Below are 14,996 nucleotides of genomic sequence, written 5' to 3' on the forward strand. Positions count from 1 at the left end.
CTTTGATTCCATGATTGCTCAAGCAGTGGCTGTCGAGTTTTATGAGTAAGAGAAAACTGTATAGGAAATTGTGAAAGTCTGGAATAATTCTGTAGGAGAGTCCTGAATATATACCATGGATCTAGTCCTCAATTTTGTCCATGATCGTTTTTCCTTAAAGTAGTTCTCTATTTACACTTTCCAAGCACCTCCAAAAGTTTAGATTACTCATTTACTTACTTTTAATACAGTAATTAGATTTACATTAATCTTCAAGCTGTTTGTTTAGGCCAGTTAGGGACAGTGTTTCTTTTAGACAGTTTTGCATCATAAAAGAAAGGAAAACTCAAGTCTCAATCCATTGTGAGTCTGGTTAAGGCCAGAAGCGGTGCTGCCCAAAAGGCCCTGGTTTTACATCAAAAAAGATCTGGTTAAAATAAAGCCTTTTAAATGATTCTTCTGGGGGTAGCTTTGGGAACTGGAAAGGTGTGTGTGTTTGGGGGTTGGGGGTGGTAATGAGACACACTGGAGGCCTCCAAGCACTTTGCCCTTGTGCCCTCTGACTTCCATTGCTACAAGAATACTTTGGATTCAGTCAAGGTTTATGATAATTTTGTGGTTTTTGTTCTAAGCTAGTTCCCTGATGGGTTTTGCATAAGACTCACTCAGTGGAGAATTTAAAAAACAAACAAACAAACAATCCAGGCGAAACCTGACTTGATTATCGGCATTATGTAGTAAGTGAGGAGATTGTCAGTAGCTCTGGATCCTGGTGACACAGCCAGGTCTGGAAGCAGTTGTCTATAGACGTATTTTCCAGACTTATTTTCCAGGGGAAATTTCCCCAGTGTGGCCAGTGCTGACAAGCCTCAACGATTAGGATTAGTGAGTCTTCAGTTTGGATATGGGTTGTTGACATTCACACGAGGTAGTATGTGCTGTGAACTTAGTATGTGCTGTTAACTTTGTCATTTTGAAGGAAGGGAGTGATGAATCAAATTCTTGCAGTGTTCTATTACTCTTGCTTAAAAAACGAAAAGGGCTGTGTCCAGGAGGTAGCGCAGTGATTAAGGTGCTGGGCTTCCATATGGTCGACCGCAGTTCTAGTCTCAGATCCGTCGGCTTGAAAGTCAAGCTGGGTGTGTGCATGCGTGCCCAAGATTTGGAGAAGATAGGATTGCAGCGTGGCCGTCCCCTCTGAAGAGGAGGATTTCTCATTTTCTGTCTCTCTGTCTCTTATCTCTTCAGCAAGTACATGCACCCTATAGTAAAAAATCTCTAATAAATAAATAAATAAATAAATGGGCTTCACTCTCAGGATTTTTATATACTTCTTTTATCCTTAAGGTTCCAAATGGATGTCAGTACTAAGGTCTTCAAAAAGTTCACAGGAAATGTATCATGAAAAAAAAAATCACATGGGTTTAAAAAATTTTTTTGCAACAAAACACACTTGTACCTTAATAATATTTTTCTTAAACTTAAAATCCTCCGGTACATATCAGTATATCACTTTAGCTGACTAATACTACCTTTGTTAGTGAATTCCAGGGAGCACATTTCTGCTTGTGACTCTGGCTTTCCACAGCCTGGTTGTTTACCAGGTCTTTTGTTTTTACCTGAATAGAAGAATTACTGTGCCCTCTGTCGGTAATGGACTGCCAGATCCCGATTAGATAACTGTTGGTGAAATTGTATCCAGTTCTTACTGCAGCCAGGTTCCTTGCTGTAAGTCATTTGTCCCTAATGGCTTGCATGCCTGGCTCCCAAAGGTGGGTGCTTTGTAAACTAGGACTGCTCAGATGTTGGTTGTTGATTAGGAGGAGCAGAGGTGGATGCTAAAACGCGGAGGTAACTTGTGCCCGATTCCAATGGAGAATTCCAAAACGTATTTACCAAAGGGAGAATATTTTTTCCTTTACCGCTGGGTTTCTTTTTTTTGTTTTAAGTTGTAAGCAGCACTGTTGTGTGCCCTTTTGTGGTTTCAAAAGGCAAAGTTTCATCTAACTTGAGTTAAAAGATTGAGTTGAACGTTGGATTTTATTAGCGGTTCACGAATCAGGCATCCCATCCATGAACAATAGAAGCTGACACCCAGTTTTTCTTCGGTAGTTTGAACAGGGATAAGGAAATAACAATACAAAAAAGCAGATTGGTTTAACTTCAGGTTACTTCAGGCATTTTTCCTTGTAAAGGTTATTCCTTCAGGCATTTTTCCTTGTAAAGGTTGAGCCAGAAGGGACTGCCTTATCATACCGGCTAGAACTGACTTGTTTGGGGAGTGGGGTATCTTTTCTGTCCTGCAGATTGCAGATTAGATCATTTAAAAGTTTTGCATGCATGACTCCATTTCGGTTTGGTCTGTTGGGGCCCAGCTCAGTCCAAATGAGTGGCCTTCCATACATTTTACTTTAACACCGGAAGGACAGCCTATAGTACTAGTTATGTTAGAGTAACTTTCATTAATCCTGGGAATGGTCTGCTCTCTAAAGCTGATCAATTTTATGATGTCAGGGAACATCTCCTAGGGCTAGCAGGTGGTGTGGTTAAGGCACTGGACTCCCACATGGTGCGGGTAGAGTCCTAGACCTGGAGGTTTGCTTTCTCACTTCCTCTCTCTCCTTCTCCTCTCTATCTTCTTTTCTCCCCCTCCCTCCCTCCTCTGTGTCTGGTGAGTGCATGTACCCTACAGCAAAATTGAAAATTAAAGTGAAATAAAAATATTTTTTTAAAAAAGAAACATCTCCTTTATGGGAAATGATGAAACATGTGAAAAGCTTTATGTGTGTAAGAGAGAAGTACCCTCCACAGCGTGTGTTCATGCCACAGTCCCTTCCCCCAGCCCTCCAGCCTGTTCAATCCTGGGCCCTCTTGCGTTTGCTTGATGTACTTCAGGCAGGCTCAGCCAGGGATGTGCACCTTGGTGAGAACTGTGGTGGCCACATGGGATTTGACTTCTGGGTAGTACGTTCCTGCTTTGTCACAGAGCCACCCCTTTCCTGCCCTTTTATTTATTTATTTTTTAATTGTAGAACAGAGCTCTGAAGGTTTGTGTGTGTACTCTCATTGCAGAGAAAGTGAGTGGGAAGGAGTGGCAGGGGAGGGAGCAAGAAGAGGATGGCCGTGCTACAGTTTCGTCTCCATTCTCCTTTGGAATTTTGGGCACACACACATATGCACCTGACATGTTTTCCAAACTGCTGGGTCTAGGACTCAAACCGTGAAGTTTCCCATGTGGGATCTATCTCCCTTAACCACCATGCCAGTGGATTACATTTTCAGTAATGGCATTTGAGAACTGTTTTTGCTTTCTCACCACCATATGATATTCTTTTTCTTTTCTTTTTTTTTTTTTTTGAGAGGTTTTTCACTATAGGGCGCGTTTGCTCGCCAGACAGAGAGAGACATAGAGACAGAAAGCGAGAAATCACCCCCCCGGGGGGGATGGCCACGCCGCAATCCCTTCTCCTCCATGCTTCTCTCAGGATCTTGGGCACGCACACACACGCACCCAGTGTGAGTTTTTTAAGCCACCGGGTCCAGGACGCGAACCGCGGTCAACTATGTGGGAGTCCAGCGACATAGCCATTACGCTAACTGCTGGTTTCCCATCATATGATATTCTTAGACATATTTTAATTTCTTCAAAGCAGATGAGAGGAAAATAATATGCATTTTCTAAATTACCAGTGATATTTAATTGTTTTCTTTATTGGCCATTTGAGTTTCTATTTTGTAATCATGTATCCATTTTCTTTGCCCAGTTTTCTGGTTTCTTTTATATGTATTTTTTTTTTTTTTGGAGATTTTTGCTATAGGGCGCGTGCGCTCGCCAGACAGACAGAGAGAGACATAGAGACAGAAAGCGAGAAATCACCCCCCAGGGGGGATGGTCACACCGCAATCCCTTCTCCTCCATTCTCCTCTCGGGATCTTGGGCACGCACGCACACGCGCCCGGTGTGAGTTTTAAGCCACCGGGTCCGGGCCACGAACCGCGGTCGACTACGTGGGAGTCCAGCGACATAGCCATTACACTAACTGCTGGTTCCCTGTATTTTTATATCTATGTGTGTATGTGTATACATGCCTATGTATATATACATTCCTTTCCTGTCTTGTTACTTGTCTCTTACTTAACCTTGCTTATAGTACAAATTATTCTCCAGTTCATAAAGGATTTAAAGATGCATTTTCATAGGGAAATACATGGATTCTTCTTTGTGACTTAATCATTGCCTTTCCATCCCCTTAGCACACATAGAGGTGACTGAGAAGGATTAGTTATTTATCAAAGTTGGTTAGTTTTATAATCTATTCAACTGAATACTGTCCTACAGGACAGTGGTACGTGGAAGTTGATACTGTGAGATTCTGTAATTCAGGCTTGGGGGTGGCAGATAATAGACACACTTGGGCATTGTCTTCTTAAACAGGGTTACTGTTAGGGTTAGCAGATTTTTTTTGTGTGCCTTTGTCTAACACGTAAGTGTTCCATAAATACTAGCTGTTCTCTCGTTGATAAAAGCTTAATCTAGAAATAAATTCTGTGAAATTCTAATGTAGATTGACTTGCCCTTTTGCCAGATTGTGCCCTTGCCAACAAAAACACCAAGGTCTGTGCCAAGCAGTTCAGCCATTTTGTAGGTTAGGAAAATAGGCATTATTCAAGCGCCGAAATGGCGGTTCTTGGGTGGAGAATCCACAGGCCAGCTCTTGTAAGTGCAGTGTTGCCGTGCTGCCCTCTTGTGGCTGTACAGGGAACAGCCATTAAACATTTTACGTGGACTCAGCCTAAAGTTAGCGCTGCATGCTTTCGGTTTTCAGTTGTAAGGGAGAGTTACCATTCTGTTTTATCTCCTTCAGAAAAGATTTTGTAGAGATACCAAATCCTTTTTGTCCACAAGTTGTAAAGAAGTGTTGAGCTTTTTTCTTACAAACATTTATTCTGTATTGGAATCTAAAAATCTGGAGTTTGGACTTGAGTTCCTTTCTGTTATTTTTGTACCATATTTCCTTTGTTATAATTATTTGGTTAATAAAAAATGATAAAACTTGTTTGTATCTATGACCGTAAGTAACTTTCAGATTCACTTGGGTTTCATGAGGGTTCTGTATTTATGGTGGATAATCATTCCTGAAAATCTCATTCTCACTTGCCTTGTAAACATTAAACCATTGTCATCATAAAGTAATTTTATTACGTATGTGGATGCTTCAAGCACTCCTCAACCACCAACTCAGTCAGATCCTCCTTTGTGGCTTTTCCACCTTCTCTACTGCTTTAAATTAGCATGTAGGCTGCACTTTAGTACTAACAGTGAGGAGTATTAATTGTAAATTTGATAGGTATTAATTGCAAATCTGTATAACCTTTCGTGAAATGAATTCTCCATGTTCTTTTTTTTTTTTTTGAGAGATTTTCACTGTAGGGCGCGTGCGCTCGCCAGACAGACAGAGAGAGACATAGAGACAGAAAGCGAGAAATCACCCCCCAGGGGGGATGGTCACGCCGCAATCCCTTCTCCTCCATTCTTCTCTCGGGATCTTGGGCCCGCACGCACACGCGCCCGGCGTGAGTTTTAAGCCACCGGGTCCGGGACGCGAACCGCGGTCGACTACGTGGGAGTCCAGCGACATAGCCATTACGCTAACTGCTGGTTCCCCAATTCTCCATGTTCTTGAGGGAACACTTAAACAGTCAGCTCTCTCGATGTGGAAGTGTTTCTGTGTGTGTGTGTGTGTATATTTCTGTGTCCATGATAGAACATCCATGATCGAGCATGCGTATGCCCATGAGCATGTTCAAGAGACAGAAACGAGCACCCTCTCCTGGGCCTGGTCATGCTCTGACCCCGTCCCTCTAGTCTTCCTGCCCAGGGACTCCCGTGTGGCCATTTCCAGCTGATCTGACTGGGAGTTGGAACCCTAGACACCATGTTGGATCTTTCTGACTTCTCTGAGCAGCGTATTACTGCTGTGCCACTGAGCTGGCCCCTTGGCGAATTTTTTTATTTTTAAATTCCTTTTCTATTTCAGCATTTAGGAACTCGTCCTCCTTTGAAAAGTATGAAAACCGAGTAATGCCGTTACGAAGGCAGGACAACATCCACATCAAGTTGCAAGGGAAAATAAATTGTTTCTTGTTCACACCCTCACTTCAGAGACCCCCAGCGACTCACAGCAGGGACAGTTACCAAGACTACAGACGTCTTATTAGTTCCAGCCTACAAAATCCTGGCTGAGAAAGTAAACGGGTGCAGACCCTCTGCTCTGTGATGTGGATGCTCTGCAGCTGTGGCTGTCTTCTGCCAGCTTCACCTCCTTCCTTCTCCAAGCGAATGAGCCATCTGCAGGCTGCCGGTTTCTTTGGGACCTTGTCCCGATAGTTTGCATGAAGCATCCATGATTCCACCATTCTTTCACCCAAGCTTCACTGTAAATTTTCTCTTTGATCTTGCTTGAGTTTTAGCAGAATTCATGTCGATCTCATAGGGTCTCTTTTCAAAGTAATATAATATACCAGTTTCTTACTAGATCCTGTTCTGACATGTTATAACAAGTCAGTATGGGTTTATTTCAGTACAGAAAGGTTTTGAAATCCACACATAGTTTTCACATAAGACACATCTTCCCCTGATTTTTTGAAGCCCACCCCTACCCCTTCCTCATATATGAGTACCATGACGGGGCATTGGCATTACCTTACTTCCCATCTGCAGAGATTCTTTTTTTTGAGAGGTTTTTGCTATAGGGTGCATGCACTCGCCGGAAAGACAGAAAGCGAGAAATCCACCCCCCAGGGAGGATGACCATGCTGCAATCCCTTCTCCATTCTCCTCTCGGGATCTTGGGCACGCACGCACACACACCTAGCGTAAGTTTAAGTCACTGTGTCCGGGACTCAAACCGCAGTCGACTACGTGGGAGTCCAGTGACATAGCCATTACTTTAACTGCTGGTCCCTGCAGTGAGTCTTACCAGCTGGAAACAGCCAAATAACGGGACTGTTGTAGTTACCTGTTCTCTGCTGCCCGTTGCATGTTTCTGGGTCCTGCATTTGTGGTGGAAGATTTCCTTCTTTTCATTGTCGTCGGGATGATTTTTATTTTGTGGAAGTATATGACCGTGTTGTAGTCCTCTGACAGTGATGATTGCCAAAACATGCCACCTTAAATTCCTCTCTGGAGTTAAAGGCATTACAGTAGCTGAGAGACGAAGCCAGTCAGTTCAAGAGGTAGGCAGGTTGCATACTCTGCCCAAGTTAGCACATCCCCCTTCTCCAGTACACTGGGCCAGGCACATGGAACATTGACGGACACAGGCTTAGTTCTGAAGTCTGTCAGAGGCTGACAGCTGACCTTGCTATTGAGGATGGGACAAATGGGAAGTGCAAGGCATTGGAGTTAGTCGAGGTCAGATGTCACTGGTAAAATGCCCACATTGTATAGTAGCTGAGACTTGGGATGGACTGCCTCTTTTTTTTTTTTTTTTTAATTAAGAGATTTTTGCCTTAGGGTGCTTGGGGTAGGGGAAACAGAGACAGTGAGAAGGACAGTGAGAAATCAATCCCCCCCCAGGGGGGAATGGCCATGCCTGCAATCCTTTCTCCCCCTTTGTCCTCCCGGGATCTTGGGCATCACACACCCGTGCCCGGCATGACTTACTTTTCTTTTGGGGGAGGAGGGGAGAGGTTTTTGCTATAGGGTTTATGTACTCGCCGGAAAGAGACAGAGAGACAGAAAGTGAGAAATCAACCCCCAGGGGGATGGCCATGCTGCAATCCCTTCTCCTCTACTCTCCTCTTGGGATCTTGGGCACGCACGCACGCACGCACATGTGCCCGATGTGAGTTGAAACCACCAGGTCCGGGACTTGAACCACGGTCGACTACGTGGGAGTCTAAGGACATAGCCACTACACCAACTGCCATACTTAATAGGCAGTTGAATGCAAAGGATGTTTTCCTAGAGCTGTTGGGGCCTGGCAGTTAGGTCTTTAATTTGCTGCGTAAGCAGTGAGTGCAGTGGCCATCGGTGAGCAATGCCCTGTGCTCTCCAAGTGGTGTCCTGTGGCCTGGGTTTATAGGGCAGACTGAGATTGGGTATCACCAGTGACCTGGCCCCAGGTGCCAGGAGGGGAAGTGTAGTATTAACTGCTAATCTCTCAGGCCTCTGCAAGCACTCAGCTGCTTTACCTGTGTAAATACCACTTTCAGGTCCATCCCTTTCAAGTAGACAGCCCTCTCTAAATTCCTTATTAGGAAATTCTAGAGTGGCTCTTGACCTTTCTACCTCAAGCACAACGGTGGAGGCAGAACTAAGAAGTAGACAGTAGTGTCATGGGTCATATGATGTGATGGTGTTAGCTGCGGAGAACTTTGTGTTTGAAGAGGAATCTGAGCTTCAGTGTGATTTCTACTATTGAGGGCCTTGGCCTCCACAGACTGCAGCTTTAATGACTGTCATTTTTTTCCCCCATAGGGAGATGTCATTTTCAGAATGAAGGCTTTTTGCCTATGGCTCATTTAGGTATACCAGCACAGCAAGTGAAAATCCAAGATTGCCTTAGAAAAAAACTTTTTTTAAAGTTTATTTTTCTTAATAATTATTTTACTTTACTTTATATTTATTTATTTTAATTTGTCCAGAGAGGGACAGAGCCGAGTGAGTGAGAGGGACAGTGAAAAAGCAAACTGTCAATTCTAGGACTTGAACCAGGGTCGGCCATGTGGGAGTCCAGTGCCTGTAACCACCATGCCACCTGCCAGCCCTTTTAAATTTATTTTTAAATTTACGTTTAATCAGCTGCACGTTTTTACAGTGGACAACATGATTCTTCCCGGCATGAATACACGGTGCATATTAATCAAGCCAAAGACATGACTGTATACAGTATCATCAACAGAGAACATTTCTTTTTGTGTCTATTAAATATTTTACGGTTCCCCCACCCCCTCCACCCCATAGCTGTCATTTTGATGTTCCCAAGACCCTGTAGGTAGGACATCACAGAGGTGGCACTGGTTTGAAGATGGCACAGAGCTGAGGTGATCCAGGACTGGAACGCATGCAGTGAATGCCAGAGCTCACGCTTTTTGTGTTGGTATTAAACCTTCCTCTGTTCTTTTGCCTGGCGACCACCTTCTGATTGGTCACAGGTGTAGAATAAGTGACGTAGGTGCCTTAGTCACCTGGAGTAGTCAACTTGGACGGTACAAGGGCTGAAGACTCAGCAATTATAATGAGGTCTTTTTTTTTTTTTTTTAAAGAATTATTTGTTTAATTACATTTTTTTGTTATTGTTTTGTTGTGGTTGTTGTTGTTTTTAATTTGACCAGAGGCAGAGAGAAAGGGAAAGCAAGAAAGCAAGTCGTCAGGTCTGGGACTCGAACCGCTTTTAGCCATGAGGGAATCCAGTGCCTTTAACCACACACTATCTGCTAGTTCTTACAGTGAGGCCTTGGATGTGTTGAGGTGCTTGTTATCATGGCTGCTTCACAGTTTGGGGATATTGTATAACAGAGATAAAGTTTATTTTTTAAGTCTTAAGTTTTTATTTTATTTATTTATTTTTTTTTCAGTTTCTTGCCCTGTGAGTGTGTGCTCACTGAAGACAGAGACAGAGGTTGTGAGAGGGAAAGTGAGAAATTACCTCCCGTAGGGTATGGCCATGCTACAGTCCCTTCTCCTCCATTCTCCTCCTGGCATCTTGGGCACGCACGCACATGCTCCCTATGGGATTTTGAAGGCACCAGGTCCGAACTGCAGTCGGCCATAACCAGTGACGTAACCACTATGCCATTTGCTGGTCCCAAGTCTGTAAGGTTTTGATGCCTCCTGAGGTTGAGTATGGTCTTTAGAGCCAGACATGGATTGGAATCTCTACCCTATACTTTGCTCATTGGCTAAGTTGCTTAATATGTCTCAGGTTTGTTTGTTTGTTTGTTTTTTTAATCCTTCCTTTGTGAGTAATATTGAATCTGGTTGTTCTGAGGAATAAGCAAAATAAAGTGCTTAACATGTCACCAGATACCTGTTGGAATGCAGTATGTGTTTATTTTGGTGCAAAAAATGCTTTGAAATCTGCATGTTTTTCCTAATCTCCATTGTCCATGAATTTCTGGAAGATGCCTGTATTGCTTTTCTTTGCACTTGAGGTGGACACGCTATCATCCTTCACCCTTCTGTTTCTATTTTGTGATTTCACCTGTCACCTCCCTACTTAGATTGCTCTTGCAGAGGGATGTGTGGAATGAAGACGGGGTGGAGAATGTGTGGAGGCCAGTAGCAGTCTTTATTGCATTAGAGGTTCTCATTAGAGTCAAAACACCCTTTTTGTTTAATTTTTCTGTGAAGTCTACCACGTTTAGGACTCACTGCAGGAGACTCTTAAGACCAGAGCTCTGGATTGGGGTTGGTGTGTGTGTGTGTGTGTGTGTGTGTGTGTGTGTACATAATACAAATATATATGTATATGTACATATATATGTATATATATGTTTTATTCATTATTATTATTTTTCAATTTGATCAGAGAGAGACAGGGATAGGGAGACAGCAAGCTGCCAAGTCCGGGACTTGAACCACAGCCAGCCAGGTGGAAGTTCAGCACCCCAGTCGACACACCACTTGCCAGGCCCATGCGTGTGTATTTTTATTAAAGCTCCCCAGATGAGTCGTTGTTTTTATCCTGAAGGTGGAACGACACCGAACAGCTGATACCTAGTGGATTCTCACCGTGTCAACGAGGTCTGAGAGTTACTGAAATACTCCTGAGCTTCAGTTTTACCTCACGTGAATGAAAGGGATGATAATATCCTGCGTCCGAATTTTATAATAGAGCGTGTCTAGATAAACCGTGGTAAATGGCATCATGAGAACACTCAGAAAAGGGTCGCCAGCTGGGGACGTTGAAAATGATAGTGGTATTTGCAGCATGAGAATATAACAATGAATCTGAAGATTCTGTGTTACCAAAATGACTCTCTGCTGACATTTTACCATGAGGTTTTTTTTTTTTTAGACAGATTCGTGCGACAGTTCTTAAGTATTTTAAATCTCTCTCTCTCTCTCTCTTCAATGAAGTCATTCAGCCTCTGAAGAAGCTTCAGGTTCAGACTCAGGCAGCCAGTCGGAAAGTGAGCAGGGCAGTGATCCAGGAAGCGGACATGGCAGCGAGTCCAACAGCACTTCTGAGTCTTCTGAGAGTCAGTCCGAATCTGAGAGTGAATCAGCGGGTTCCAAATCCCAGCCAGTCCTTCCAGAAGCCAAAGAGAAGCCAGCCTCTAAGAAGGAGCGGATAGCCGACGTGAAGAAGGTAGCTACGTTGCCGAACGGCACAAATGTGCTGCCAGCCAGCGCCAGCTAGCAGCCTTTTATTTCCTACGAAAACTCATTAGTATATTTTGATAACGCAAACTACAAATAACGTACCATACTCAAATAGGAATGGGGATTGTTTCTGCAAGTACGACGACTTATCAACTTAATAACATAGGGCTATATGGAAAATAATCACTTGGCCCATTTAGTTGCAGTATAGAGAGACACATTTTTGTAACTTTGGTTTTTAACGTTCAAAAGTGATTAGGGCAGGCCTGTGGTCTAGTGGCTACAGGAGCCAGATTCCATGTGGCTAGATGCGTGATTTGAATCCTGGCCCCAGTGGCTTGAAGGAAAAGTAAATAAGGTGGTTAAAATTACTGCCTTTAAAATATTTTTAAATGTTTTTGCCCTAGGGTGTGTGCACTATCTAGAGAGAGAGACCGACAGTGAGAGGGAAAATGAGAAATCCCCTCCCCAGAGGGGATGGCCACGCCACAATCCCTTTTCCATTCTCTGGCGGGGATTTTGGGCATACAGACACATGCACCTGCTGTGGTTTTGCAGCTGCTGGGTCTGGTAGGCCATGTGGGAGTGCAGAGCCTTAACTACTACATCACCTGCTGGCTCCTTTCATTGCTTTGTAAAGTTTATTTAATGTCATAAATTTTTTTTTTCATGAGCCAGAAAAAGAGAGAAACAGCAACCTCAACAGGGTCTTTATGCCACAGTCCACTCCCATCTTCAGCCAGCCCTGATCATGGTACAAGTTGCCCCTTGTACTCAGGGAGGTCTTTGGGCATGAACCTGGAATGTTCTGACCTCGATCAGCGTTGCAGAGTCTTTTTTGTTTGTTTGTTTGTTTTTAAACCACTGCTCCACCATCCAGCCAGTGAAATGATTTTTTTTAAAATTATTTATTCATTCATTTAATTTTTAATTTGACCAGAGAGACACAGAGGGTGAGAGTGAAAGAGAGAGGAAGTGAGAAAGCAAGCCACCAGATTCAGGACTCGAACCCTGGTCAGCCATGTGGGAGTGTCCAGCGCCTTAACCACCACGCCACCTGCTAGTCTCATGATTTTTTTTTTTTTGTAGAGGTTTTCACTATAGGGCGTGTGCGCTCGCCAGACAGACAGAGAGAGACACAGAGACAGAAAGCGAGAAATCACCCCCCAGGGGGGATGGTCACGCCGCAATCCCTTCTCCTCCATTCTCCTCTCGGGATCTTGGGCATGCATGCACACGCGCCCGGCGTGAGTTTAAGCCACCTGGTCCGGTCCTGGTTTTTATTCTAATGATGGGCGAGCATTGTACTACATGGTTTCATACCCATTAGTTAGGAAGGGCATTGTTAAACTTCAGCATGTTCTAGAGTGTTACACCTGTGTTTCAGATGGCACTTTGTTGTCTCATAAACTAGCGAAACAGCCCTTCGATATTTAGTTATTGAATTCTTTTGAATCGAAATAAATGTTCCTATAAATGGGCATAAAGAAAAAAACATTCATGCTTGGTCTGTTAATTTGTATAGATGTGGGAAGAATATCCTGATGTTTATGGAGTCAGGCGGTCAAATCGAAGCAGACAAGAACCATCACGTTTTAATATTAAGGAAGAGGTAAGAAAAAAATTGTCTTAAGGGGATATGTTTGAAGTCGTTACCGTCTTCCTTTCTGATTCTGGTATGTCTTGATTTTAACGGTACTGAAATTCAGACATGGGAATGAAGTGACTGCAATGTGAGCTTTCTGTGAACCAATATTGGAAGATGAGGTTAACTTAATTATATAACAAACAACAGATATAAGAGAATGGATGTTTTGGTAGAGCATTTAGTAGAACTGGCTTCAAATTTTTTCTCTTTTAAAAAAGTTTTTTTTTTTTTTTTTTGAGAGAGGTTTTTGCTGTAGGGCACGTGTGCTCGCCAGAAAGGCAGAGAGAGACAGAGAGACAGAAAGCGAGAAATCACCCCCCAGGAGGGTTGGCCACGCCGCAATCCCTTCTCCTCCATTCTCCTCTCGGGATCTTGGGCACGCACGCACATGTGCCTGGCATGAGTTTAAGCCAACGGGCCCAGGACTGGAACTGCGGCCAACTATGTGGGAGTCCAGCGACATAGCCATTACACTATCTGCTGGTCCCATTATTGTTGATTTTTAAAAGTGATACTGTGTTCTGGGTTTTCTTGTCTATAAAATTAGATTTCTTTGACCATTTCTAGTTTATGTAATATTTTGGGGATCCTTACCTCTATATTAGATTTGCAGACTAGAATTTGAAGGGATACCCTGTCTCGGGGAAATGTCCCCTTTCTGCCTTCTTTGGAGGACTGTGCTGCTCTTAGGTGTGTGGTATAACCGTCTTCTGATGAAAGCTCGAGCTAGGAAAGGATAGTGAGTTGGGTCTAAGCTTTTAGTAAATGTAATTTAGAAGTCGGATTTGTCCAAATGTTTTGCATTATGTTTGTGATGTTTTATTTTGAATGATCTCTGAGCATATTTGTCTTTGCCTTTTTTTTTTTTTTTTTTTTGATAATGTCTAGCACTAGGTTAATGAGCCATGTTTGTTATAACCAGGCATATAGTTTATTAATCTTTTCCTCTTGTAAAGATGAATGGGGCAGCAGATGGTGTGGTGGTTAAAGCTCTGGACTCCCGCATGGCTGACTTTGTGGTTCGAGTCCTGGACCCAGCAATTTGAGAATCACGCCAGGCGTGTGTGTGTGCATGCCCAAAGTCCTGAGAGGAGAAAGGAGAAGGGATTGTGGTGGTGTGGCAGTCCTTCTGGGGGGTGATTTCTTACTCCTCCTCCCAACCCCTTCTGGCTAGCACACATACCATATTACAAAAACTAAAGTAAAAAAATTTAAAGATGAACACATTCTCTATAAGGAAGCTATAGGAATATTTTGCCGTTTTGGTTACTTTTGGAGGAAGAGAGCTATTCACCTTCTGTGACGCTCGGCTTTCCAGGCCCTAGTGCTGATAGCAGAGCACTGTTGGCTCCTGTCTGAGCATGCTCTTTAATGTCAAATGAATTGATCTGGAGGTCGTGTTTTAAGGCACTGACTAATACGGCTTTTTCGTTTGATACGTTAGACCTACGGTGTGGCATTTTAGGATTTATAGTAATTGAAATGAGATAATGTTGAAAGTTCAATTTTTCTTTACACTAGCCACATTTCAAGTCCTCAACAGTCCTGTATGGCTGGTGGCTTTTGTATTAGGCACTCTAGGTACAGAACATTTGCATTCTTGCAGAAAATGTTGAGATATCACCGTCACAGAAGGTAGGCCGAGATGAGCATTTCCTGACCTCAGAGTTACCTACGTAGTAACAGACTCATTTAAGAGTGATCTCCACCAAACAAGTGCTTAGGTTTCTTTCTGTCTGAAAGCTCTTATGGAATCCTAGTATTGAGTGGTCGAAAACGTCATGAACTATCTTTGCATAGAAAAAATAGTTCCCATGCAAAAATAGTTCATGGCTTTTCAGATGACCCAATAAATTGAATAGACATCGTCCTGAAGAACTGCGAATTAAAGTCTGTCATCATTTTTCCCTCCTCATACACTAAAGGCAAGTAGCGGGTCTGAGAGTGGGAGCCCAAAAAGAAGAGGCCAGAGGCAGCTGAAGAAACAGTAAGTTTTTCATGGGGGGGAACGCCTGAAATTTTGAACATGTCAGCATT

The 14,996-nt window shown here is 43.3% G+C and overlaps 1 protein-coding gene across 5 annotated transcripts in view; it reads left to right on the forward strand.

Moving 5' to 3' along the window:
• CHD2 (chromodomain helicase DNA binding protein 2) overlaps positions 1-14,996 on the forward strand; it is a 125,841-nt gene that overhangs the window by 11,235 nt on the left and 99,610 nt on the right. For all 5 annotated transcript variants that reach the window (XM_027769131.1, XM_027769134.1, XM_027769133.1 and 2 more), the window contains 3 exons: positions 11,066-11,297; positions 12,837-12,923; positions 14,885-14,946. In XM_027769131.1, coding sequence (XP_027624932.1) covers positions 11,066-11,297; positions 12,837-12,923; positions 14,885-14,946 — 381 coding nt within the window. The remainder of the gene's footprint in view (positions 1-11,065; positions 11,298-12,836; positions 12,924-14,884; positions 14,947-14,996) is intronic.

The sequence above is a fragment of the Tupaia chinensis genome, unplaced genomic scaffold, assembly GCF_000334495.1.
Source record: "Tupaia chinensis unplaced genomic scaffold, TupChi_1.0 Scaffold000078_1, whole genome shotgun sequence".
In the NCBI taxonomy this organism is placed as follows: domain Eukaryota; kingdom Metazoa; phylum Chordata; class Mammalia; order Scandentia; family Tupaiidae; genus Tupaia; species Tupaia belangeri.